Source organism: Pezoporus wallicus, unplaced genomic scaffold (genome assembly GCF_028554395.1).
Source record: "Pezoporus wallicus isolate ANWC-B61680 ecotype Strahan unplaced genomic scaffold, APGP_CSIRO_Pwel_v1 contig_3952, whole genome shotgun sequence".
Taxonomy (NCBI): Eukaryota; Metazoa; Chordata; class Aves; order Psittaciformes; family Psittacidae; genus Pezoporus; species Pezoporus wallicus.
In genome coordinates this window covers 3,971,829-3,999,532 of record NW_026635034.1, presented here as the reverse complement: position 1 = coordinate 3,999,532, position 27,704 = coordinate 3,971,829, and the positions used below count along the sequence as shown (strand labels likewise).

The following is a 27,704-nucleotide window of genomic DNA, read 5'->3' as shown; positions in this document are numbered from 1 at the left end:
AGCCCCCAGCTGGCTCTGCCAAGCCCAGAAAAGGCTCTGCGAGGCAGTTCAAGGGTCCCACAGTAAGAGCTTCCTGCATCCCTCTGCTCCGGGCACAGATCTGGCACAGTGTCCAAGGGGCTGATGGCCAAGCTGTGTTCTTGTGCTCTCATTTGCTCAGTGCTCAGATCCTAGCATTGCTTAAGAATTGCTTAGGGTTACCTGGAGAGCGGGGGTGTTGGGGATGAGATGCCTTATGTCACTCTGCATTGCCCTGCTGTGGCTGACATGCATGTGCAGCCATCCTTCTCTGAGTGGTGGTCCCCTCTAGAGAGCGAGCACAAAACCAGAGGAAAGCAGGCAGCCCCCATCTATTATTATTTGGTTTAAAAGGATGTTTAGAAGAATAAGATGAAAAATTGGCCTGATCTTTGTTTTATACCGTCAAGGGAGTAGAGGAGGGCCCTCCAGGAGGGGGCATTGTCTAATATGTCCCCCATCACCAGTCTTGTTTTGTGATCCTTCCCCAGCCTTAGACTCAGTGGCAGTGTCCCTACCCAGCCAAGCGATGTCAGCTCTGTGAATAGATTTCTATCAACCCACTCAGCCCTAAAGAGCTGCAGTTAAAAGGCTCTGGAGACATAATTGTGTCTGCAGAACAGCAGCGATGATTTCCTTGAGAGGTAGGATGAAAAGTGGCTCCATTCCACTACTTCTGCAAAGACTTGATAGCTACTTTCTGGAAAGGGGCTTGGTTGTGGTCCAACTGCCTCCACCACTGCAGCTCTCCCTGCCGCATGCCGCTTTCCTGTTGCATGCTTGTGCTGCCTGCACACTTGATCTGTGAGCTGTAGGGTGCTACCAGCCTGATGGGTGCCTCCAGGTGAATTTGGGAGTGGGTTTGGCAGGGTCTGCTGCAAGATGCGTTGGCAGCCTGAAGTGGGCTTTGTGCACAGGGCACTTGGTGTGATGCTCAGCAGACAAATGCTACTCCCAGCCAGAAAGCCACCAGCCTTGTGCGAGCTCACTTTTCCTTTTTTCCTTTCCCTCTCATCACCATGGGGGTGAGGATGATGCTTATCCCACTCACTCCCTCCTGCTCCCTCCATGGTGCAGATGGAGAAGTTGCTTGAGCTCCACGTGTCTTCAGGTCTGGCTTCCCAGCATGGATGTGTTATGGTGTCACTTGTCATGAGCTACAAAGCCACCAAGCAAGGAATGTGTTTTGGGGGCATGGGGTGTGGAGCAGGGGATAGCACTTAGTCATGGAGGTAAATGCCAAACTCCTCATGTTTCTCTGCCCTCGTGGATCACAGGCTAGCATGAGGCAGCTTTCCTCCCACCTGCCTTCGGGATGCTGAAGAAGTAGCTTGGGGGTAGGAAGTGGAATATGTGTAGAGAAACAGGGATTAGGCTGGTGATGGCACTTACACTTTCATGCTTTGAAAACTGGTGTCTGAAGCTGCAAGAATCAGCAGAAATCAAAAAGAGACTCTGAAGGTCCACCTTAATGTCCCTTCATATTGTGGAGTAATCAGGCGATTGTTTGTGTCATCTGAGCCTGGAGTGACTCTTTTGATGCCCAATTCTCTTGCATCATTTCAGGAGTCCTTTTTAGTAGAGTTTTCCCTTTCTTTGTACCTCTCTCCTGGCTGTTGGAAGATGTTTGCTTTGATCCTGCTGCCTCCAGGGCTGGCATCATGTTCAGGTACCTCTAGTCTCACGTGGAGCTTCACATGCCTTGTCCCTATTCCCCAACCTCCCACTGCAGCGTGTCCATCTGGTTATCTGCCACCTTTCATTTCTTTTCTGCAACTGCTCTGTTTCACTGATGCCTTAGAGCCAAAGGCCAGTGTCCTGGTTAACTCCTGACGTTGTAAAGGGCAGAGGTGGATCTGGAGTGGTTCCCCTTGGGACAGTCGGCAGATGAGACGTGCTCTGCCCCAACCTCCACACTCGTGTTGGGCACCAGCTGCTTGTTTCTCAACAGGAATTGGTAGATGCTGCATCTGTGCAGACCGGCCTGTTCTCTTTAATTGATGATTTACCCTCTTGCTGCATAAAACCTCTTGTTTTGAATAGCATTTGTGTTGCGAGGTGTGAAACAAGCTCCTTGCAAGGGCTGTGGCACAGCCCTCATCCTGGGACTGCCAATCCATCAATGCAGTGACGAGCAATGCATATACTAGCACCTGTATTGAAATGCAAGCAGTGTTCCTCACTGACCTCTGATGGGAGCCACGTCCATGCCTGCAGCTCATGGGTGAGGAGGGTAGTGTGCTATGCTGTTTAGAAAAGGAAATTTCCCCAGGCCTTGGAGGAATTAATCATTTTATATGCTGGACTGCTGCCTTCTGACTGATCTATCTGAATTACAGATTAACTGGCAGCGTGGGGACAGAGGAAGCCATTTCAATGAATAGCTCTCTAATTTATTAAAGGAGTTGTTTGGGCTGGTGGATCAGCAATGCAGCAAGTTCTCCAAGTGGGGAGTTGGTTTCTGTCGCCCTCTGCATCTCCCAAACTCTTATCTCCTGCTTGCTTTATCTCTGCTCACAGGACCCCTCTCAAAGTCGATGAGGGTTCCAGCAAGGCGGGTGGAAACCCCAGACCATCAATTCTCTTTGAAAATGATCTGTAAGCTCTGAGAAAACTGTAATTTTGGAGCCTTTCTCTGGGGGCCACTTCTATGACTTTTAAGCAAAACCATCACCTTTATGACAAGGACTATAAATTTTGGAGTAAGGCATGACATCCTGGAAAACACCAGTGTATTGATGCTGCAATTGGTATTAGTAGAGTCAGAAAGCATTAATCCCTTTCCAATTAGTTCTGCCTGGAAACCGTCAAGAGCTTTCCCCTACCCTGTAAGTGTACAAAGGTTTCTTGGAAACCTGCAAAACCTCATTTCTGTGTGATTTTCACTTCAGCAAATGTTGGTCCTGGGACTTGCAGCAAATCTCAACACCCTCAGCGCTGTTATCGATGTGGCCATCATGGGATGGGGAGCACCAAGGATGCTCAAGCCCTGGGCTTGTATCCTCTCCCAATTGCTCAGCATAAAGGAATACAGATTTGTTTGTTTGTTTGTGGATCTTTGTAACATCAACTTCATATTCCAGAAGAGTCTCATAATATTGCAGGAGCCGATTCAGGATTTAAACCATTATACAAGTTAAATACATTTTGGTTCTGCAAGCAACACATTATTTATCTTGGGATAGAATAAATCTGAGAGACTGATACTGCTGCTGGAGATCATCTGAAGGAGGGCTGTGGAGGGGAAAAAGAAGTTTTATATTTTCATTGCCCTCATGCATGAACCCAGCCAAACTATGCCTGCAAGGACTGATTATATTTGACCATGTAAGGCTTTATCTTTTGGCCTGAAAGTAAACATCACTGATTCTAAGTTTAGGTCTACAGCTTTGCACCCCGAGTGAATGCAGTCACTTCCTTGCTGGCAGGGACTGGGCACAAGGGTATCTGCTGGAAGTGAACCCAGTCCATTGACATCTGCAGCCTCAATAGTAGTGCTTGATGGTTTCATAAAAATTCCATTTAAAAACAGAAAGGTCAAAAGTTGGCCCCCAAAAAGCAACAACTGGAAACTGTTTTTCTTGAAAAATTACAAGCACTATTAGTTACTGCATAAGAAGCAGATTGTGGTACTGACTAGTTCAGTTTCATGATCCAAGCAGGATCTTGAAAGAAAACCAAGAAGAAAAACACAGAGCAAAGGCAAGCCTTGTGCTGTGCCAGGTACTTTACATTTTGAGAGCTCCTTCAGTTTGAAACCTCTGAGCAATGCAGGCGTTTATTTTTTTTTGCATGTGATTATTTTTTATCTTGACAGACTATTCAATGAAAATTAATGTCCTGTAATGACAGCACAATCCCTCATTGTCCTGGGAGTCTCCTAAACTGGATATTTGGAGAGGGGATGCACAGCCGGTTACTGCTGAGGAAAATAAACCTTCTTTGCAGAGGGGCAGCTGAGCCCTGGGGAGAAGGTGCTGGTGTCAGCATGAAGTGATGCGGCTGGAAGATAGCCTCGTCAGGCTAATTGATCCGGAGCCTTTGCCTTTCCTGCCAGGGCTGCCTGTCTCCTTACCCATAATCCCCACTCCTTTGATAGTTCGTCAGGAATATGGGACTTGGCCCAGTTTTATGTCTATCCAATAACATTATGAAATTGATAGTGACACTTCCATTGGCACTAGTTTCAATAAGAGATTGGAGCCAGAGGACAAGCGATTTGATTTCATGGTGGCTAAGCTTTCCAAGTAGATCAGGACGACCCAAGACTGATTTTGTGGTGGTAAAAGTATGGGAAGGGGAGCGATGGAAGGGGGACAGAAGTGACTGGGCAATGAGCTAATGAGAAACATGCCCAGCGCTTGCCCTCAGCATATGCTGGTCCTGGCTAGTGGGAAGTATGTGCTGCTGCTCCGGTTTGTGCTGCAGAGTTGCTGCTGGCAGGGATTTCTCCCCATTGATGGTGTTTATTAAGCAGTGCTGGGCACCAGTCTCGGTAAAGGTCAGGAAAACTCTTGGGCAGAAAGGCAGCAGTGGTCCTACCTGTTGCCTCTGAGACCTTCAGTGGTTCTTGCTGTTTTCCTTTGTCACGGTCTCACTCTGCAGTGACTGGGGATCAGGAGAGAGGGTAAAAGCCATGGGCTATGATAAATTGGAAACATAGGAAGGAAACGCATGAGGAGCAGGCAGCTCTGCTCCAGGCTTGAGCTTTGTATAAGGTTACTTAGCCTCTGGGTGCTGCATGCTCAGGAGGAGGTGAAATGCCATCAGAGCCATGGGTGAGCCCATAGGTGAAGGGCAGCCATGGGGTCCTAAGGGCGTGCAGAAAGCAGATGCTGCTGCTGCCCTGCCCATATATCTATATTAGTGTGACTGTTCCCTCGATGTGCTTGGCAGCAGATCTGAGCATGCCTGGATGTCCATCAACCTGAGCAAGCTGTCATCCACTTGGGAAGGGGTTGAGGGAACAAGTGCATCCCTTCTAGCAAGGGCTAACGTAACCCAGGGCTTGACAAGCATATGTTAGTGCTGCTCTTATGCGATGAGGTATGTTGCTTTGGGAGACCTCTTGGCACCTCCCACATGGAACAGGGAAGAGCTGTGGTTTGGATCTGCAGATCCTGAAGCTTTTCACTGGAGGGAGAGCAAAGACATGTCTGTGCATGGACAATCGGGGGGTGCTGAGGTGCAGGGACCTCCTGTAGACAAGCTGTAGGAAACACTGCAGTATATAAAGTGCATCTTGAGAACAGAAGAGATTAGAAGGCTGATGTGATGTTATTCTGATTGATTTTGCTGTTGTATTTATACCTGCAGGTAAAGAGCAGACATACTGGAAATCAATTGGCCCCATGCTCTTCCCCACTCCCTCTACAGCGCTGTTTGAATGAAATGCTTATATCATTTTTATGGTGTGTAAGATGAGTAAGACAAGAGATTAATAGGTGCTGCTGAGGCCTTTACCCAGCTCTTGCCTCGTAAAACTTGTGCCACTCCAGAGTTCAAGGTGCCCCTGAGTTGACTTTATTTGGAAAACAACAAGAGGTAAACCTCTAGTCAAGAGGAATAAAGGGGGGAAAAAAGTAAATGGCATCAAGCAAAGGATTAGGGGCAGGCAGGATGGTGCGCAGCTCTGGAGCTGAGGGCTGTGTGCAGTGGGATGATGGAGACCTCATGGAAGAAGGTTTTGGCTTCAAATGGAGCCAGTCCTGTAAAGAGGGATGGAAATCACCACCCTGTGAATAGGAGATAAAGCAGCAGGGACCACTTTTTGGTGTCCTCTTGCGATCTGGTACCCAACAGCCACCTATGTTGCCCCATAATCCCTTTCTGAGTCTTAACCTTGGGGCTGGGGCAGGAAGGCTGCAGTGGGGCCATGCAGAGAGTTGGGCTGTGCACAGATGCCACATCCCTTGGGTGCTTCTGCTCACTCCTGCCTCACTCTGGTATGTGTTTCTTTGCTCTGGGAGCTGCTGGTGCTGGCTCTGCCGTGCCAAGATGCTATCTTGGGAGGTTTCTCTGCGAAGATGGATGTGTTGGACCCCAGCTGGTTTCTCACTTTGCACAGGGAGCATGCATGCCCAGCAATGGGAAAAATTAGCTTGTGGCCAGCAAGTGGTGGAAGGTGACTGGGGTTGGTCTGAATGCCAGCACCAGCATCACTAGACAAAATACTGTCTTACTCCCTGCAGTTATAATCGAATAAAACACACTTTTCTTCCCCTCCTGTTGCCTGCACCATTAGCTAGTTTCACCTGACCTCAGCAGTCAAAACCTTTTCCTGTTGGCAAATGAAGCAGCTTCACAGTGTCTTATCTGCTAGCACATGGAGGAAGGTTTTGGCTTGTCAATACTGAAAGTCAGCAGCTACTTGCAGTGCAGGATCTGAAGTATCCTCCTGGTTACCCCCATGCCCTGTTTGCAGTCCCTTTCCTGGTTATATGCTTTCTGAGTTGGTTTGGTACCTGCTGGGCCTGGTGCTTTAAGCCTAGATGTGAAAATTCCTGCTTTGTCTTCCTGCAGGTGCTGGCTTTGCTGTCAGGCATGGCCCTGGCTTGTCATATCCCTCCCTTTTTAATTATCAGATTGTCTCATCTGTAAACGTTTTCTGTGGCTTGTTCTGCTGGTTTTATGCATTTCTGCTGTCACATGCGTTGACTTTATTTTTTATATGATTTGATCTTAATGCTTCCATTCCTGAGATTGAGTGCTTATAGGATTTGTGTCTAAGAAAGGTGGAGAAAGGACATGAGAGGAGTGAATGAGGTTTGGGGATCCTTTACCCTTGATGGATTTTGAGTGATGCTCCATACTGCCAGGGTGAGTGGAGGCTGGAATGGGCAAAGGGAAGATGTTCAGGGTGCCACAACCCCTCTGCCCTAATGCATTCCCTTTTGCAGCAAAAGCTGCCTTTTCACCTTGCAAACACCTGAAACAATAAGAGAGAGAAGGAAATGTCAATATGTAAAGAGGGAAAGGGGCTTCTGTAAACAGCAGTATTTTTGCAGGCTGTTTCATCAGGAAAAAAAGTGCTTTTAGGGTCACTTTTTAGGGATCTCCCACTGACAACAGATCCAATAGCCTTTCTCTATGCAATAGTGCACCTGCGATTATAAGAGGGTGGAAGGTGTCAGCAGGTTAGGGGAAGAGCCACGTGTCCATCCAAGCAGTGGGGAGGTGCAGGCCCCCTGGGTCTGTCCTTTGCTCCCTTTCACCTTAACATTCAATGGGATCTTCACATCCTAGAGATCGTTGAGATAATTTCATTCAGGAGAGGGGAAAATGGATTGTTGCTTGACCATTTGCCTTTGTTACTAGAAGCTAAGCATTTCAAGTAGACCCCTTTGAGAGCTCAAATTGGTGTTCTTGGAGTCTGCAAAGCTCAATGACTTTGTGTACATGATGTTTCCTTAGAGAGCTGGTGGCAGAGTCTGTGCCCCATGGGCAATGGCAGAGGAGGGGTTGGCACCTTTGCAGGCTCTGCAGCAGGCCACAATGTGGTTCAAGCAAGAGCCATGCTATATGGGCCAGTCTCTGCAGTGATGCCTTCAGCTCCTGTGATGTTTGTAGGGGTTATGCGGGGATAACCCAGGGAGAGTCTGGGGCATGAGACAGAACTGAGCTGCATGATTGTGGGAAAAGCTGCTTGGAGCTGGTAAACATGATGGCAAGTGCACAGAGCTGGAATTAGGGGGTTCTCTGGTTAAAGCCCAGTGTTTTATACAAACAAGGGGTCTGCTGCAGCTCAGGGAAAGTGGCACCACATGATGAACCATCCTGTGGTTGGGATCAGAGACCCCAAGGGTGAAGAGAAGAGGCTGCTTCCCATTGCAGGAGGGCAGGGGACAGGCTGGAGCCCACGGCAGTCTGGCTCCAGGCATGTCCTGCATAGGCACCAAGAACTGACTTGGCCCCGAGCCCACATCTGCCAATAAAAATTAAGAAATTGATTTCCTTTTGTTTGCCTGACAGCACGAGGCTCTCTTTATGAGACAGTAAATGTAATCTTGCTCTGAGCACGGCTGGGGTTTTAATTGTATTTGTTGTGCGTTCGCTTATTGTTTCATGAGTTTCAGTTCCCTCCCTCACTGGTGCAGAGATCAGCCCTGGGGGGTGGTTTGATTCCAGCTCCAGCAAAAGGCTGGAATATTTTTAAACCTGTTTTTGCTTTCAATTTGTTTGTTTTCCTGGTAGTTTGGGGGTTCGTTTTCTACCTGCTCTAAAAATAAATGTGTATGGGCATATGTAGAGCTCTGAGTTGTAAAGCTGAGACATCCAGCCTTGGAATAATCTGCTCGCCAGTTGGTGGTACAGCCTTTTGAAGAACAGCATTTAAGATTAAGATCAGGGAAATATGGAAGTGCCAACAGAGATCTGAAGTCAAAGGAGGAGGGGATTTGATATATGCTATACACTGGAGTTTAATGAGGTCTGTTTTCAGCGCTTGCTATACAATTCGTGGTGACCCACTTTACTAGGAAAGCTTTTTCTTTTCTGGTTATGGGTCAGATACAGTTCCTAATTAAGTAGGTTAATTATATGTCTCCTTTATACTACACAGGCAGATGCGGATGGCACAATTAGCTTTTGCAGCGACCGTTCTGATCAAAAAATGATGTTCTGAGCAGCAGCTCCTGGAGGCATGGGGACTGAATGGGGGATTGCCCTGCAACCTGGAGCACTCATTGCTGTCTGCTTCAGCAAACTCAGTTTCTATCCTGAACATGCGGCCTGGGATGTGGCTGGGGTTGTTCTTTCTGAAACCATATTGGAGACACTATTGCCCCATCCCGATCCGGTCCTGCACCCCTGATGCCTCAGTGCTGCAGCACTGGCTAGGTCCCTCCTTGGGGTTTCTGTGGAAGCATCAAAAAGGGATGAGTATTCCTTGCAGAGGAGAAAAGTGCTGCAGCCTGGGAGCACTAAACTGTCCTTGAAGAAAGTTTCTTTAACCTTTCCCTTCCCAGTGGCTGAGCCCCTGCAGCATTCCTGGGTTATCTGTTCCAGTGCTCAGCCATCTGTACTGCTGGGCATTGGAGAAAACATTCAAGCCCTAATCTCCCTCAGTGCAATTTAAACCTATTATTTCTTCTTTTATCCCCAGTGGACATGGAGAACAGCTATTATATTTCTCTTTGCTGCAACCTTTTACATATTTGAAGGCTGTTATCATGTGTCCCTGCAGTCTTCTCCTCTCAACACAAAGCATAATTATTTCAGTTTTCTTTTGAAGGTCATGGTTTCTGCACCTTCAGTCACTTTTGTTGCTCTGGAGAGGTTACTGTGATAGGAAGCTGGAGTTTTTGTTGTTTCTTCACCTGTCTGCCTCGGAGTATTCGTTATGTTATGGATGTCTGTAATGACCGTTATCCTCTCCAATCTGTGGTTATTTATAAAGTACCCTATATTCCTGAGCCTATGTTTTATCAGAAAGTACAGCATTTAGCCTTGATAAATAATTTATCATTATGATATGATCGTGCAAACAGGAGCTCCCTAAGCTATTTATTACTATTTGCTTTATTTTTCTTAAGTAACAAGTTGTCTGCGTAACACCGTGAACAAACCAGGCAATTCACAGACATGGACTAAAATGTATATCCTATTTCTTAGAGCTTCCAGATGAACAAGGAGATGAGGACAAACATCAAGTCAAACTCCAGTTTAGTTACAGGGAAGAGTGCTGAATAGAGAGGGATAGGAGAGTTTATGAAAAGCAGAGATTTTGGGGTAATCTGGAGAAGTATTTGCAAAGTATTTGGGGAGGTGATGATATCAGGGTGGATGCAAAGCAAGAAAAACTGGAACACTGCTGGGACGGATTGATGGCTGGATAGGTGGATGGATGGATGGATGGTTGGGCAGGCTGACCAGGAGGCTGGGGAGAAAAGAGGGTGGAGATGAGGTTGGGAATGGTGGTATTTGTATGAGGTGTCTTACTTGGGAAAGAGGAGCTGGCTATAGAGGAGATGTAGGAGGGAGAACATCATTGCTCCTTGTGATGTTTTCAAAAGCAACGTTTTCAAGCTACTTCACTGCTTTTTGGTTAACATCAGATTCACTTCGATCCAGATTTTCTGCTCCTTGTGGTTGACTCTCCCACTGGTGTTGCAAAGGGGCAGGTTGGCAGTGGCTGTAATGGAGCAGGGGCTGACCATCTCTTCACCCAGGCATAGTCCTAGGCAGCCCTAATGTCTTCTCCCCAGCCTTTCCCTGTGGCTCCATTGCTGCTGCTGACATTGCTTCCCTGGCAGGAAAACTGCATGGGGTTAGCATGGAGAACAGTTAAACTCTGTCCTGGCAGACAGTGTGGATGCTGCTGGCTGGTGAGGGCCCTGCTTGGATAAGAGAGCCATCGAAAGCCTGTCAGAGTATAAATGTTCAATGCTCAGCATATAGAATGGCTTCTTAAGGTATTAACATGCAGACTTTTTATGATTAGCATCCACAATATGTTTGTCCATAACACAGGCTGAGTTATTCACAAAAACAGCTACTGCATCTCTGTTTAGATTTTAAGTTTCAGAGGAGTTTCAAAATACAAAATACTGTGTTTTAAGATCATAGGATGTCAATTGGAGTTACCCCAGGCTACCTTGAAGACTATTCTACATTTTTATAGTACAAAACTCTGCCCATTTCTCTGTCTAGTGGGAGGTAAACCTAAGTCTTAAAATCTGCACTTCTTTTCTTTTTAATCCATTTTTTGTTTAACCTTATCTGGAAAATGCGTTGCTGAAGCTGGTGAGAATTCTTCCAAATAAAGCCATTCATCAACATTATGCATCGGAAAACTCAACCTCTTTACCTACTTAACAGCAAAAATACATGCCATTCCCAAGGTAGATTAAAAAAGTCAAAGTTTAGATAGCTGCTTTATATCATGGCAGTATATGTTTTGAGTGTCAGAGCAATAATCAAACCTATACAAGTGTTCATTGACTGCTTGATATCAGTGATGTTTTAGTAGTCTGTCTCAGTCTTGCACAGTGAGCCCAACACTTGCCTGAGTCTAAGAGGGACAACAAAGTGGCCATAGGCTTAGATGGAATTGGAACTCAACTGTGACAAGCCAGAAGAGATAGGAAGGAAAGAATAAAGAGCCATGACTGTGTTGCTGCAGTTAATGTTGTCCAGATATCTACCCCTTCCCCCCATCCCAAAAATTAATAGGAGAAACTTGGAGAAGCCCTCAACTGTAAATTATGCCTTCAATACAGTTATATCCTGTAAAGGGTATTGGGGTTAATAGGCTGGATGTTTTGTTACAGTCCATGCCAGCTCAGTGCCTGTCATCAGAAACGTTTCTGAAAACTGGAAAGCTAGGGTGTTGTGTCCATCTGGTGTGTTCCATAGGACGCTTAAGACTGGGATTGATTTTGGGTGTTTCTGAAGACCTGGAAAAGCAGTCAGAGGCAGTAAACTGTCATTTGATTTTTGCGAGGGTAGGATATACTTTATGTGATGTCCTATCCCTCTGGTGTCAGGACTGCAACTGCCTTGGCCATTCTTGGCATTTCCTACTTTTGCACAAGTGTAAAGGGGTTGAGATGATGATGGAACATCCAAGTTCAGCTCTGACACTTTTGAGAATTGGTAGATGTAAATGGCCAATCTTGGCAGCATCAACTTGAGATGGATGACTAAGAAGCTGAGTTCATTCACAGGACCCAGTGTTTGCTGGTTGACTTAGACAAGGTTCCCTTTTACTCCATAGATTTTAGAAAGGTTTGGGGCATGAAACTAGGGATGACACATGTAGAAAGCCCTCAAAGAAGTGAACTGCAGGAAAAAAATCTATGGAGTGTAGTTAAAATTAGACTCCAGATCTGCTTATTGGCAAGGAAAGTGTCATCAGAACATTGGACAAGCTGGCTGTGCTTAGTTTCACAAGTACCCGACCTCCTTGATCATGCCCTGCTCTTTTAGATGTAGCCATGTCCTTCTAACCTTCTTGTGCCATAGGGACACTGCCATGATCTATGCTCCTTAAAAAAGAGGATGAGCTGTGCAAGGGTTAAGTGTTGGCAGGGCATTTTAACCCCAAACATTCCCAGCAGGGTCTGTGCCAACCTGGCTTGGTTGGTTCTGAAACCAACCATCCCCCTCCAGTACTAATTCTGTAGGAAGTGTCCTCTACTCCTTGGCACCTAGGTGTGATTTCTGCTCTCAAAGCACAGGACAATGAAGACTTGCTTCACTTCATTCACTAGACAAGCCTTTCGCATCTCACTGCCTCATATTAGGCACCTTCCTTTGAAGCAACATCTTGGCTGCTTAGGGAGAGTAATAAGCCCTCAATAGCCTCTCGCACTGCTCCGCTGCAAGGGAGATCCTATGCTCTGTCCTCAAATTATTTACAACAGCCTATACCGGTTCTGATTTGGCTTATGAACTGCACCTTGGAATCCAGAGGTCTCCCCTTCCCACCACAGCCAGCCAAAGGAACACGTGCACCATGGAAAACCAATCCTTCTGGTTTGCATGCACAGAATTGACTTGCAGAAGAACAGAAGTCATTCAAACCGAAATTGCCTGTTTGCTTTCTGTATTTGGAGACATACAGTGTGTGAAGTCCCAACAGAGGCATCTTGCGGCAGGAGCCGAGTTTTGCCTTTGCCTCTCAAAAGCTGGAAGGCACATGGGCTCAGGGAGCAGCATCAAAAAAGGCCAGAACCTGCCAGAAGGAATTCACAATAAAGGGAGAGGTTTTTTTCCTTGTGACTAAAGCACCTGTTATGGCTGCCAGGACTCTGCTGATTACACAATAACTTTATTATATCCCACTTGGAAGAACAAACAATACTTGAAGCTCCAGAAATGAGCAGCCTTTAGACTAGATTAATGCAGCAGAATGACTGCATGGAGCCAGTGTCCGCCCCATCGAGCCAGAAGCTCCAGAGAGCAAAATGCCTTGAAGATTCCCCTCTTTGTTGCTACTGATACATAATAAAGTAATTGTGTAATTAGAAGTAGATTACTGATGGGAGAGAGGCATTTTGTATGCAGTGTAGGTAAAAGACTGGCCTCTCTGAATAGGTTTGAAGGGCTTGTTTTGGCTTAGTATCTGGTAGCCTCCAGACAGGAGAATATGAGCATCTCTACTTGAGTGTGTTTTTTCTCCCTCTGTGAATATACAAGGGAGGTCCTCAAGGAGGATTGCAGTGCAGTCCCCAGGTTCCTGTGCTTATGCAGCGTGAATGGCTGCAGCACGGCTTAGAAGGTTTCACCTCATGATGGAGGTGTGTGTGATGTTGGCGTGCAGGTCGGATCGCAGGGCAGGTGAGAATAGATGAAAGTGGGAAATACCGTATTAAGGCCTGATGTCCCCTGAGGTTTCCAACCTTGACAGCTCATAGTAAAGGCTGATGTTAGGTCTAAAAATAAAATAGAGCATAAGCCAAAAATGAGGGTATTGTGAAATAGCTCTGTGTCTGGATGAAACTGGAGGAGGGAAAACAAGATGGGCAACACATTGTGCAAGAGAAATGGTGTGAATACGGGTTTGGGTTGAAATACATCTTCTTTTGGGGGTGATGTTTCTTCCGTTTAAGCTCAGTTATGTATTCTGCCGAGCTTATGATGACAAGGTGAACAGGCACTACAGTGACTGATGTATCTTGGGGCAGCTAGGAGAGGACTTTGTGCAGGACTCGCCTCTAATGTGGTGTCACCTGCAGCTACTTTATCTCCTGTAGGATTGTTGTTAGCCTGGTACCCTGAAACCAGGAAAGGAAACTTGAGATGCCTTCCCTGTCCTGAGAGCTGCCTGGAGAAACTAGCACTGGGGAGTGGGACAACAGCCAGGCGTGCTAGGAAGCAGAATCCTGTCCAGGGGATAGTGGTGATGTGGGCATCAGGTCTTGTGGGTCCCTTTCCCCTTTCCCCTGTTGTGCCTGACGAATGTGCGTGGTCCTTGCAGGTCCTGTGGCAGTGATCAGCGGAGAGGAGGATTCAGCCAGTCCCCTCCACCACATCAACCATGGCATCACGACGCCCTCGTCCCTGGATGCTGGCCCGGACACGGTGGTGATCGGCATGACCCGCATTCCCGTCATCGAGAACCCCCAGTACTTCCGACAAGGTCACAACTGCCACAAGCCAGACACGTGTGAGTGCCCGATCCGGCCAGAGCCCTCTGTGAGGGTCAGGGGATGGGTTGGGGGAGCAGGGGAAGGAAGGCAAGGAGGAAGAGGTTAAGGGGATGAGGAAAGAAGAGAAGGAGGTTTTTGAGGAGAGCGGGTCTTGGTATGGTCCAGAAACCAAAGTGAATCTCAGGTCTCAGAAATCACAACATACATGTAGGGTCTTCCAGAGAAGACTTTCCACTCTCACCTTCACCTCCCTTCACCTTCCCTCCGCCACCCACCAGTCACCTTCCCCCTTGCCTTAAAATGCCATTCAAAGCCAGGCTTTGCCTCACTGGGTCTGCGTGTGAGGTCCCAGGTATGAGCAAGAGCTGCCTGGGAGTGCGGGGATGGACATGACTCCTACCTGCTGGTTAAAGGACCTGCCTCCCCTTCCTCCTCCAGCAAAAGTTTCCCAGCTATGGGGCTGCTTCCTTGGCTCCCCACTGAGCCAGGGAGAAGCTCAGGACACAAGGCAATAGGTGGGGCAGATGTATGGAGATAAAAGCCAGGAGGCTTAGATGCTGGATGTCTTGTTATCGCGGGCTTCTGTAAAGCTTTTGCATCTTTCCTGTATAAATCTGGGTTGTTAACTGGGTTCATTAGACTAGCAGGTGGTGGCCAAGTGGTCCTCTCTGTTTTGTATTCCTAAATTTGGAGCATAAAAGTGCTGGATAAAAGGATGTTTTTTGTGAGAGTCCCACACTGCTTGCTATGCAAGTGGTGAGATGCAGCAATCCCCAACATGCAGTTCGCAGCCAGTATTTGAGTTCTCCCAGGCCTCTTATCAGGTCTGAGATGCAAGCTGAGTAATGCAGGAGGTTTGGTGATGTTCCTCTCCTGCTATTGCTTATTCTTTTGGCGTGTCTTGGCTCCAGGTAGAACTGGAAAAGTAAAAGGCTGGCAAAAAATGTGTTAAAAACCTAACCTGTGCTATCACTGTGGCCCAGCCAGAGGCAGGGAGTACTGCATCACCTCTGCTCTCCCCTTGGCTGCTAGTTCATGAGAGAAGGAGATGTAACTCAGCTCCTGGAGACAGGGAGGAGGGAGGCTGATCTCTGCTCCTGTGGACCCTGCCGTGCACCCTCCTGGGTCCTGTGAGCTGGCACCCAAGCTGTTATCACCACTCTTCACTTGGCAGAGGGATGGGGAGTACCCAATGAATGTGCCCAGATCTCCCTTTGATTTTCGTATTAACATGCTAAATCTGGTCTGTTTGTAGAGAGGGGAGGAGGAAGGCAGCAGTGATTAGACAGGAGCGGAGAAGCTAGATATAGTGTGTTTTTTCTATGCTGTTAATTATGTATTTTACATTTCTTATAGCACCTCATCTCAGAATGATTTACAAACTCTGATGGCTTGGGAGGGAGCTTCTCCCTCTTTATTTTTTGCCTTTCCCTCCTGTGCTTTCTTGAATCTCTTTAATCTATGCGCCGACCAATGCAAGAGGAGGTGCCGCTGCAGTAGCAGAGCTTAAACCTCAAAGGACTAAGTTTTGCTCTGTGTTTGCCCTGTGGGGCTTGTCAATGGTGGGTGGGTTGGAGAAGTTACTTGCAGCAGGATTTGGCCTCAGAGTTTCGTGCTATTTGATTAGGATCCGAAGAGTTCACAGGAATGCTTGGGGATGGCAGCTGGAGCCGCTTCTCCCATGGAAGGCACCACAGTGGGGGGAAATATTGCACTCGTGACAACTGTGCACACTTGGAAATCCACAGCAAATCACCACCTCTGAGCCCCAGCTTTACTGGAGCTGAAACCAAACCCCACATATAGGCATTCCCTCTGGGTGCTTAACTAAAGGCAAACCACAGCTGGATGCTGGCAGGCTGAAAGCCCTTCTATTGTTTAGACTTGTCATGCATGGGGGGCAAAACCCAGTCTTTGACACCTCAGGCAGGGTTGGATTTGGTGTGTGTTTTGTAGTTTAGTCCCCAAGACTTCACTTGAAGAAAACTTCTGACTTCAATGGTGGCTTTGCTTGAGGCTGGAAAGTTTCAAAGTTCACCTTTTAAATTAAGCATGCTTTGGGGAGCTTTTGCTCTAAGGGGTTTGTTTGATCTGATGTGCCCTGCTCAACTTAAACCTGAGCTGGACAATATTTGTGGCTCACATTCTCCCCATGGTTTTTATGCCAGAGGGTTTTTCTTTCCCCCTGTGCAGAGCCTGAGCACAAACACTTCTTCATTTGCTGTCAGTTGTGGAGAGAACTCCTCTGGGCTGGGGAGTGCTTTGATTCCCAGCTAAGCTTGTACTGATGCAAGCTGTCATCTCTTCTGCCACCCACCTCCTTTTGCTGTCCAGCTGGGAGCAAAGGTGCTCCAAAGCACCCAGCATCTCCCCTATGCACTGAGGTGTTGCTAAAGCAACATCTTCAGCAAGCAATTTCTCTCTATCATGAAGCTTTCCTCCTTCCTTCCTCCTGCAAGCATGCCTGTGCTCTCAGATGTTGTCTGGATTGAGGACATGCTGATGCCGATTGCTGCACTGCAATGAGGAGAGCAAACTCTATATGCTTAATGCAGTATTAATAGTACATTGATGTGATATAGATTTCTGTCACCCTCTATACTAGCAAACATCGCTTATCACGCAGGGATGACAGGTGTTTATTCCCAGCCACTTAGCTCTGCATAATGGAATTGCAGCTGAAATATGGAGAGCAGCTCCCTGCCCATGGAGCTGCACCCCTCTCACTCCCTCTGTGCAGTGCTGTCCTATGGGCAATTCTTGTTAATGTGTCCTCAAGGAGATAAAGACATGTTCCTCACTGGAGATGTGCTGTCCTCACTTCCGTGGGATGAAGGGCACAGGAGCCAGCTCTCACCTCTTGCGTTCTGGGATTCTTGCAGTTGTCTCTTACCTCTTTGCTGCTGCTGCCCAATATGGAGGAGCAGGAGGGACCCTGGCTCAGGGTTCTTTCCCTTCCTGGCTGAGGGCTTCTCAAAAAGCGGTGGGAGAAACTGCACCACTGTGTTTTCTTGTGATGAAGTCTTAGAAAAGGTGCTCCCACCGTCTTTACATTGTAACTCAATGGCACGCTGGGCAGTGATAGGGTTTGCAACCAGTCTTTCTTTCAGACATCCTCAGCCCTACCTGGAGGGTTAAGCAAAGAGCTTAGCAATGGGGACAGTCCAACCAGAAATCAATTTCAGAAGAATAAGTGAAAACAGTCTTTTTCTCCTGATCTTTGCACGTGGAAGAGAAACCAAGTGGCATATCTGCATGGCAGATGTCACCAGGAGGAGGGGTAGGTTGTGATGAGTTTGCACCTCTCTATATTTGGAAGTAAAACAGATGAGAGAAGAAAAACAGGACTTGTTGTGGTAAGCACCGTGGACAGAATATGTGATGAGAAGATAGGGTGTAGAAGCACACGGCTTCAACCTATGGTCATAAGTTTTGCTAATGTAAAGCATGATCCAGCCTATCCTCATCTGTGTCCGGAAGATGGCTATTAATTCTTCTGGACAGGATTAGCAGTAACTGCAACTTCTTACCTTAGCTCCATCTCCTGATGTTAAAGATTTGCATTTGCAAAATACAAGCTTTGTACTTATCAGTAGCTGGACATTTCTGCAGTGAAAGATTGCTAATGTTTCAGAAGAAACCTTTTGGAAGATTGTTTTACTTTAATAATAGTAATTAAGTAGTAATTAACTATAAGCACAATGCATCAGATGCAGATTAGTTCTTGGATGTGATCTCCCCAGCTTTACTCAAATGCCACAACATGGTTTTGGAATTGTTCTGTCCCTTCATATATTTCATCCCAAAAAATAGAGAAGAAAACCCAAACCTTAATGCAGAAAATGAATCCTTTGCAGATCCCTGTCTGCTTCCCATCAGCAGATGCTCAGATCTCACGAGCACTGTGAAGCTGAATTTTTTGGGAGCAAGTGGTTTGATTTTGGTGGAGGGTTTTGCCAGACATGGCCGGAGCTGGCTGTGTTTTCTTCTTCCAGGACTGGCACAGCCTGGGGACTGGGATGCATTCTCCACACGGGTGGAGCAGCCATCCTTCCGTAGAGTCCTAATGAGGGCTTTTTTTCAACCTCATTTATTACAGGCTGCCCTGACATAATTGCATATTCAAAGTTAGTAATTACATGTATTCATGCTAATTAAGTAATTAGATATAATTACACTAACTGTAAATACATGGTAATTGGCTAAAAAGAAGTACTCCAGAAAAAAAAAACAAGGCAAATCACACAATAAAAGCGCCATCAGCACTCTTTCACTCCGTACTCTGTCTTTATCTTGTATTTCAGTGCTGTTTAAAGGGAGCATTGTGGTCATTTCAAAAGTCATATTTTTAAACAAATAGATTCCCTCACCTCTGCTTCTGACGGGTCTCGAAAACAAAATGAGAAGGATGTTTACCTTTACCACTGTAAATTCTTTTTGTTTGCCTAGTGTGTTTTGTTCATCTTGGGCATGAGAAGCTAAAAAGTATGCAGTGTGACTTATTTCTGGTCAGTTCGTGTTCTTGTTTTTGCCAAAACCAACAGGAACATAAGAATAAAGCCATAAATGCTTGCAGTTTTATTTGGCTCAAAAAGAAAACTGAACCTGTTGGTAATGGAATAGAGAGAAACTTTTTCTCCCCCATTTCCCCCAGGAGTATAAGAGGATTTGTCAAATGTTATTTTCATGCAACATAATCATGGATCCCAGTGTTCAGTGACAGCAGCACTCTGCTGCCCAGTGCCCAGCCTGGGGCCAGGCTGTGCAGGTCTCAATGCCTCCCACAGGTCTTTGTTGTTTCTCCAAACTTCTTTCCTCTAACATGAAAGCCCCAGGCTCTTCTCCATCAGGACCCAATGCCCATTAGTTCTCTGAACTCTGCAGTTGTGGGTTGACTCATCTGCACTGGTGTTCCTCATTGTCATATGGTCTTCTCCTTCTCCGTCAATCCTTCTCAATGAGAAACTTTGAGGGGATTTAATGAGGACCTATGAGTAGCTGTGTATTCATTTATGTGCTTTTTGCTACTCTATTCTTTCTCTCCTCATTTGTCATAGCAAAGCCTGGGTTCATGGCTTGGGCCTATGGAAAAGCTCTAACCTCAACACTCAGCTGTGAGCAACTGGAAGGCATTGGAGGTCCCTGCAGTGATCTTCTGCCTCCAAATTCCCTTTCCTTCTGGTTGGTGGTTGCCTCTCACTGGAAGTACTCTGAGCTCCAAATGCTGATGTGAACATCCTGCAAAGACCTGGATGTGGAAGAAACCCCACAGGTTCCAGCTGGCTGCTTCCAGAGCTGATGCTGCGGGTATCTGAAGAAAAACGTGAGCAACCAAAATGACTGCTTCTGTCCCCTGGTGGAGCAGAACTAAACTTCCTTTGTGCCCAGCACTGCCTTCTAGTCCCCTTGCAAAGGCTGCAGCATCTGCCTAGTGGAGATCCTATGGCCAGTGGGATGTGGTGCAAACTGCTCAGCTCTTACCAGCCCTCTCAGATGTTTTTTCTTACCTGTGGTGATTTTATGCTCTGCGTCATTCCATCCAGCTCTGAAAGAGCAAGTAGAAGAAATATCCACATTTTCCAGAACCCAGAAGTCCAACCTGCATTTGCAGAGGGCAGAGTGCTCAACCCAGCTATTGCACTTGGAGCTGCAAACTCATGCTCAGTGAGTCAAACTTCCTGCCAAGATAGTGCTGCAGAAATAAGAGCTTTTCTTGGAAAAGCTGGCAAAATCCATTGTGTGCAGCTTGCCCTCACCCAGTTCTGTAAATGGTGTCTGTGTGGTTGTACCAAGAGAAGCAAAAGCAGCATGAGAGGGTGGGAAACGTGGCTCTGCCTGGCCCGTCTGCTATAGCCCTACCTTGCTCCAGATGTGATGTGCACTTGACTTGGTTTGCACACAAGCCGATTACCTCCTGTTTGGGTTTTAAATCCTATCTCTATTACTTTAATATGTATTTACTGAAGATATCTGTAGCAACACCCGAGATCAAAGGGGGATGAGCAGGCTCCAGCCCCGCATGTGGAAGTGACGCTGGCAGCATAGCTGTGGTGCATGATGGATGACACGTTGATGTTCCTGGTGACGAGGATCCAATAGGAAGCAGAACATGGCTTTGGGGAGATAATGTTGACCTGCCTCCAGAGAGGCTGCCTTGGTGATGGAAATACTCCTGGATACAGACGTTAAGGAGCAGACAGGGGAGCATTTTCTCATACAAAACTCAGCCTGCTCCTTTGGACCGTTTAATCCCAGTGTCTGTGGGGCCAGCAAACAGGGTTGGTTCACCTGGGGTGATCTTGGAAAGGAAGCCCATGATGTGTGAATTGTCGAGCACTTAACAAGCCAGATGAGAGGAGTCTCTGACCTGGTTTCCTCACGGATTTAGAGTGGCTCTAGCACAGTGGCTGCTCTCACTGCCTGACAGCCTTGTCTTTGTATCAAATGGGTTGGAATGGATTGCCCAAGACATGCACCATCTCATGGAGGATTTGTACACGCACTCCTGATACTCTGTCTTCCATCCAGCCCCCAGCTCATCTCATACAGGGGCTCACACACCCTCCCACTGCTCTTGCAGCATCCCATGGCCTCCATGAACACACCATGGACCCTGTGTACATGGACATGTGCTCCTCACCTGTGCACAATGCAATGGGCATGGTATAAACACTTGATAAATCAGCTCTTCTTTATTCCCCATGGCTCAGTGACACCTGTGCATGGATAACCTCCACCTCACAACTGATGCTGCTGAACACTGCTAAGTGCCCTCATGGCTCTGCCTTTCCTTGTCAAAGCCAGAGACATCAAGATGCTCCTGACGAGGCAGTTCCCCTGCCAGGGATTGCCTGAGGCCACCAAAGATGGTTGCATCTCCAGTTTCTAGTGGGTATTCAGAGCTTGGCAGCACAGGAATGTTTTTCACCTGTGGTCTGGCATGAGTCAAGACTCATCATAGCAGGGTGAGAGGAGTGGCATGAAATGGGGATAAAGCAGGCTTGCATTCCCTACGTTACTGGCTGCGTGTTCAGGTATTGGTTCTTCTCCCTATCCAGTTGCACTTACAGTGCTCTTGACCCCATGGTATCCATGTAAAGGAGGGCTCTGTTCATCAGCCAGAACTCCTCATGCCCATGGCTTTGTCTCTGGAAGACAAGAGGTAGTGACACAGCGTATGACCAGAGGCTATTGCAAACTCAGGCAGCTCTGGTGTCAGGGGTAATGAAGGGGGTTCAAGAGTATTCTCCTAATGGTTCACTGAGTGTGTGGATTCTGCTGTGGATGGCTTTAAAAATAGCTGGTGTGTCTACGTGTGTGTGGGTAGAGTTGTGGTACTGATATCTTTTGGCCATCAGTTAAACATTTGTCTTGCTTTTTAATGAGTTGACTGTGGCTTTTAATGCTTGGCTGTTCAGGAAGTATCTGGAGGCTGGGATACGTCTATGTGCTGGGACAGGGGATGTGCCCATGGTACCTGCTGTGGGGTACCCCTGAAGTCTCAAGGAGCTCCCATGGTTTGCAAGGACATTGTGTTGTGAGTTCTTATCTAAGCAGGCTGGTTTTCAGATTTAAAATTTAGCTCTTTGAAGCACGTGGGGGGCATCATAGTCAGACAGGAGCTGTCTTTCTGGTGAGAAGATTGCAGGCTCTCATTGTTTGTTCATTGCCTGGTTAAATTGCAATTCCTATTTAAAAACAGTTTCTATTGTGTAGGAGTTGGAGCGGTTTTTCATGACCGCACACACAGCAGGAACATTATTAGTAGTGCTGCCCCGTGGGACAAGTACAGTCCAGGATCTAGCAAAGAAGCTGTATGTCAGTAGAGGTTGCAAAAAGAAAAACCTATCTCGTGGGCTACTTTTGAGTAGAGCTAGACAGCTCAAAAGACCCCATTTGGTCATGAAAGCTGGGGAAAGACCCATGTAAAAAGATATTCTGCCTAAAGAATGTCTGTTTCCCAGCCTGGTGTGGTGCCTGGATCTGCGGTGTCGACAGGCAGTGATGGCTTTTGCCTCCTCGCATCATGGGGCAGAATGAACAGCACTGCTCTCTGTAGAGCAGAACTTGATTGCTTCATGTATATATTCATGTATAATATTATATATTATAATATACCAAAAATGCAGAAATTGCCACTATTGGTTGCTGAACATTTCCAGTCTGCCTCAGCATCCTTTTGTCAGTCATGGGTGAGGACAGGGAGTGGGTTCCCTGCCAGTGGGGTCGATGGGATGGAGGAAGATGGTGCTGCTATTAGAAGCACCACTTTTGCTCGTGTGCTGTTGAAGCAGCTTTCTTGCACCGTGGTTCAGTGTAAAGCACTTGTTGAACTCAAGAGTGATTTATTGCAGTGAATAGACCTGGCTGAGAACTCAGCAAAGCCATTTCCGTGTGTAGCTGATGCAAGATTTGTATGCAGGTGTCTTGAGGTTGAAAGTATGTCGAATTCACAGCATGTAAGGATTGCTCTTGATGCTCGGGCTTGTCTCCTGTTAAGGCAAGGTATATTGCATAATCCATTTTTAGGTTCCTGCATGCTCATTCCTAACAGACTGCAAGTTATCTAATGCTGGATCCTGCTGGATTATAGTGTTTGGGCCCCCTCTCCCTGCCCCTACCTGGATAAATCCAGGAACAGCCTGAGACTTAGTGAAAGCATGAAAATTTCTGTGTGTATGATATCAGTGATCAGGCTGTCCCGCTGTTTGCATGGTCAATATGGGATGCAGTACTCTAAGCGTTGACTTACAGCTGTAGATACAGCTTTTCCTGACGTTAATTCCAAGTTCCTATTTGTTGCTGATATTACATCAGTTTCCTGTGGTTCTGTCAGATTTGTGGGCCTGCAAATATGTCACACCTTTCTTTCAGCCCTACTAACCTATTTTTCCTTAACGAATTGGAGCATTGAGTCTGAAGGTTACTATACCTAACTATTCACATATATATATCTCATATATATATATATATATTTGATCTATTTAAAATGTACTGTCATAACGTTTGGGCACCTCTTCTTATCTTACTAATACATTTTAACAGGTTTTACATTATCCTTCCCTGTCCCAACACTATACCTCTGTTATTTCTCTTTGCAAGGGAAAAGGGATCTATTTATTTTTATTTTCTTTTCCCTATAAGCATTTCTTAAATTCAGAACAAGCATTTTCTCTAGATCCCATAAATGTGGCTATGGGACAAGTCCCCTAAATATATATAGCAAATTTGCAATTAAAGGGAAACACTGGAACAAAATGACTTCAGCCTTTGTCTCCTTTCCCCCAGCCCTTCCCACCCCTCCACCTCCCTCTTGCAGGATTAATCTAAGCTAATCCTCAGATGAACAAGATCTTTGGGAAAGCAAACAAGCAAAGTAAAACCAAGGGAGGAGAAAGAAAAATCCTTCACACTCAACACTAATAAGGAAATTACAGGCGTCCTACATTATAAATTGGATGAATTTTTAATGGTTAGAAATGCAGTTGATTTATAATGCATCCATCCTGGACTGCAGGGCCTGTCGCTAGCTAATAAATAAATGACAGGCCCTTTGTATTAAAACTATCAGTCATTTTACATCTCTGCACTGTAATTGATGTGGAGCATTGAGCAAGGGGAGATGATAGCCACCAGGTGTATACCAAAGCAAAGGACCTCGTGCTTCAAGACACACCTGTGGTCTTGATATACTATGAAGTCACAATCCAGTCTTCAAGTCTTGTCTTATACAGGCTGCAGTTCTTGCTCTATCCCATTGCTCTCAATCCAAAACAAAAAAGAAATAGAGCTTGGCAAAGGGCTCCGTGATTTTGAAAGATCATTTTGAAAGATCATTTTAAGCCTAGCTTAGTGCCCTGTTTGTTGTGTCTTACTCTCTATAACAAGTTAGTTACCCCTGGACAGCAGGACAAACTCTATCCAAGGTGGCTGCCCAAAGCTTCCTTCCTACATGTGGAAGGAGATAAGATGGTTTTGGTCTGCCCTGTGTTAGACACCTTGTTCAGGTGGGGAAGATTGTGTCGTCTGTTCTCTTGGAGGTCCTGGCTCTTGGCACAGCCCAGGAACCAGCATGAATTCATATGAATCCCACCACGAATGTTTGCCCTGAGGGCTCTGTTAAAAATACATTCTGGGCAAATTCCAGAGATGGGGTGGGACTCCCCTGTTCTCATGCCAGATCCCAGCAGAGCCCAAACGTCAGGGGAACCTTACTGAAAGCACAGCAGGCAGCTGAGTATTTGAGGGGTTGGAGTATATTTTATCCTAATCTCAATGAGGAGAAGTAACCTGGCACCTTGCACCTCTGCTGTTTCCTGGAAAGAGGCATTTTTCCTTCCAGCCCATCAAAGGGCTGCAAAACATCTTCATTTCCACTTTATGGATGAGGAGACGGAGCTAGAAAGACATCAATTTCCTCAAGGTCACACCAGGTTCCTGACAGCTACCTGACTGGCCCATGCTCAGCCCGCTGGACCGTGTTGCGTTGTTTATGAGTTGCCACCTGAAATCCTTTCACAGCCAGTCCTTTGGAGTCAGGAATTTAGGTGGACAAATGAGTTCTTGGAGCTGTCAGGTGTACATTGTGATCTCACAAAACAACAATTCTGAGCTTTTCCTGCTCTTTTCCAGATAAGTTAGGTCCAATTCTCTCCCTTTCCACTTTCATGGGAACCATGCTACAGTCTGACACGTTTCTGATTTGTGCTCTCAACAGACCTTTCCTTGCTGACCTCCTACAAGCTCTGCTGCTCCCATTCCACCTAGGATTGCCTCCTGGCCTGCTCAGTTGAAGTTGGTTGGAGCCTGAGTGCTGGGCTTGGAGGAAGGGCAGTTATATTTTACCTTGGCTTTAGTTCCTGGCTGAAGGAATTGAGTGGGAAGCCTGGGATATGGGCTTTGCCACCCAAGCAAAGCACTGCTCTCCAAGATGCAGACTTTCATCTTGACCTGCAGGAAAGAAGCACTTATTACCCTATTTATTAAATTTCCCCACAGCAGTGTAAATGCTATATCCATGATAGATACAGATCTTATGAATAATATAGAGATTTGAATTAAGTAATTGTGGTGCTTTTTTAATACAAGAGACCCTCCGTGTCAAGGAGTATTAATGATGTATCTTGGCACTGTCTCTGCAGAGGGCAATTGCAAACCCCAGTTCCGTGAGAATTTGAGAGACTGGGGGGAGAAATCCTATGTGCTCTTCCTCCCCTCTGTTCCCTTTGGGACACTCCAGAAAGAGTATCCTGTCTGCTGATTTTTTCCCAGCTTTCCCTAGACCCTCTGAGAATGGGAAGGCTAAGTGAGTTTTGGGAAAACAAATCCCTTTTGTAGGCAGGCTGGGCCGGGTTGTTGGAGGAGGCAACTTTGGGAGGAAATGGAATACAAAGATCCTAGCAGCTCCCTGTGGTCACTAACAGTTCTCCAGACATTTCTGGAGAAGCAAGATGATTAGTTACAGTGAAATAGCTAAATTCAGGTTTAGGTAACGATATTTAATGTCTCTGCCTATCTGAGCCTTGTCTTTAATATGAAGCTCTCTTTTCCACTTGCTCTCCGAAACCCTTGTGCAGCCTTGCTATTAAACAGGTGGTACATTATTATGAGAAATTCTCTATAAAGCCCACTCTTAAACGCCTTAGAATCTTTGGGGATGAATTTAAGATATTAGTATTAAAATTTAACACCAAATGCAGTGACATCACTGTGGGGGAAGGGATAAGGGGACAGTAATTGCAGGATGCGCTGTGAGTCATTTTGTGCCTTGCATCACTGGTTGCAGAGAGCTGGTAGCCCGGCTGCCTGGTCCTTCTTGCTCGCTGTTTTAGGTGTGCTAAGTGCCAGTGTTACAGCTACAGAGCTCTAAGGCCTCTTTAAATGAATGGAGCTGCCTGAGAAGGTTATGAATGCCTTTTCAATTTATTTCTTTCCACCAAACACAGCATCTCAAGCCTTGAATCAGGCTGTTAACCTTTTTCATTCTTAAAGAGAGGAATGTTCCTCTTTAAGGTTATTTCTTTGGCTTCTTTCACCATCGCCCTTTTAAAAGGAAGAAGGCAGGGGAGACCTGTGGACTCCATAGCCTGTGTTCTCATTTTGTCAGTCCTGGAGAAGCAGGTCTTGCCAACATGTGAGCTGTGTGGAGTGGGGAACGTGGGCTCAGGTGTTCCTTTGCTACAGGAATGGTAGCTCATTAACACATTGTGCCCTGCAGATAACTTCTATTGATCATCAGCTGCTTAATCAAAAACTCTATCACAGTTTGCTTCGATTATTCTTTTCCATCTCTTCATCTCTGGAGAATCAGCTCGGCTAAAGTTAATGTACTCATTATGCAGTTGGGAAGCCACTGCCAGACTGCTATGTAAATCATAGGTTTTAGGGAGGTTTGTGTCCTCCTTCCTGCATATAGCAGGATGAGTATATTGGATGCATATTCCTGTGCTTGATGGGGTGAAACAGACGCTGTGAGAATTGTGCTGAGCTGGTTTGGATCTGCCTGGGGTGGCAGTATTCGCCTCCCAGGTCACGCAGAGCCCAGGCTCCACATCCGCATCCTCGCAGTCCCAGTAGAGTGATGAACATCAATTACTGCTGCTGCCCCTAGTGCTAACCCACCCTCACCTTTCCAGAGGCTCATGGTAGCCTCCACATTGCCATAAATACCTACCACCATGTGCACCAGCACTACTGGAGACTTCCCTCCCATCTCAGAGAGGGATGCTTGGGTAGAAGCAGCTTTGTGGAGCTGTCTCTGCTGGTGATTGCTTAGCAGTTTGTTGATGAGGGTTTTCCTATGGGAGACCAAGTGCTCTGTGTATGAGAACTGGCATATATGGAGGGAGGGGACCTATGTAGGGCATGGAGGGGGCACGTTTGAGAGATGTGAGCTGGGGGGGAGCTGGGAGAGCTGTGTGCCAAACTATGATGGAGAAAGTGCACAGTTGGACCAAGTGCTTGGTTTTTGTTTTCTGATGACCTGTGTACAGTGTATATATAGACACAGAAGTGGTGACTGAGGGGAAAAGTAGGATGTTGAGTCCCCTGTTTAAGCAGATCTCAGCAATCCTGAAATCAACACCTTGACCATGTTGCTGTTGGGCATTTTGCTGACGCAGTGAGGGCCACAGCTGGAAACCTGCTCTGTAAATAGTGGCTTTACTGTTCTGGTAACCATCAGAGCTCTGGGGAGGGGAGACACAGAAGCTGTGCAGAAAGTGGCAAAGATATTTCCCAGTACTTGCCATATTTTTAATGGCCAGCACTGAGAAGTGGCAGGCCAGTTTGAATGGGGACACAGGAATGGCTTGGGGGGAAGGCCTGTGACAGGAGTGCTGCTTGTTCCTCACACTCTGGTTATGCTTGATGTCCTGATATGATTAATTTTCTTTTTTGTCTTTTAATGTTTGCTGCATAAAATCATTCTCCTTGATCCTATACGCTATCAGGGTTACATATTCCGTGCTGGTTATGCTGTTGCAATGCCCTAATTTGATTGCGGAGGGTCATGTCCTGTATAATGTTGTCTCATTTTCTCAGTAGTCGATGCAAACTCAATTTTGTTTCCTTTGAAAAGAAAGGAAGTGGAGG

At 46.4% G+C, this 27,704-nt stretch overlaps 1 protein-coding gene across 5 annotated transcripts in view; it reads left to right on the top strand.

Moving 5' to 3' along the window:
* Window positions 1–27,704, top strand: part of NTRK3 (neurotrophic receptor tyrosine kinase 3) — a 207,527-nt gene that overhangs the window by 96,830 nt on the left and 82,993 nt on the right. For all 5 annotated transcript variants that reach the window (XM_057422390.1, XM_057422555.1, XM_057422309.1 and 2 more), the window contains one exon: window positions 13,940–14,128. In XM_057422390.1, coding sequence (XP_057278373.1) covers window positions 13,940–14,128 — 189 coding nt within the window. The remainder of the gene's footprint in view (window positions 1–13,939; window positions 14,129–27,704) is intronic.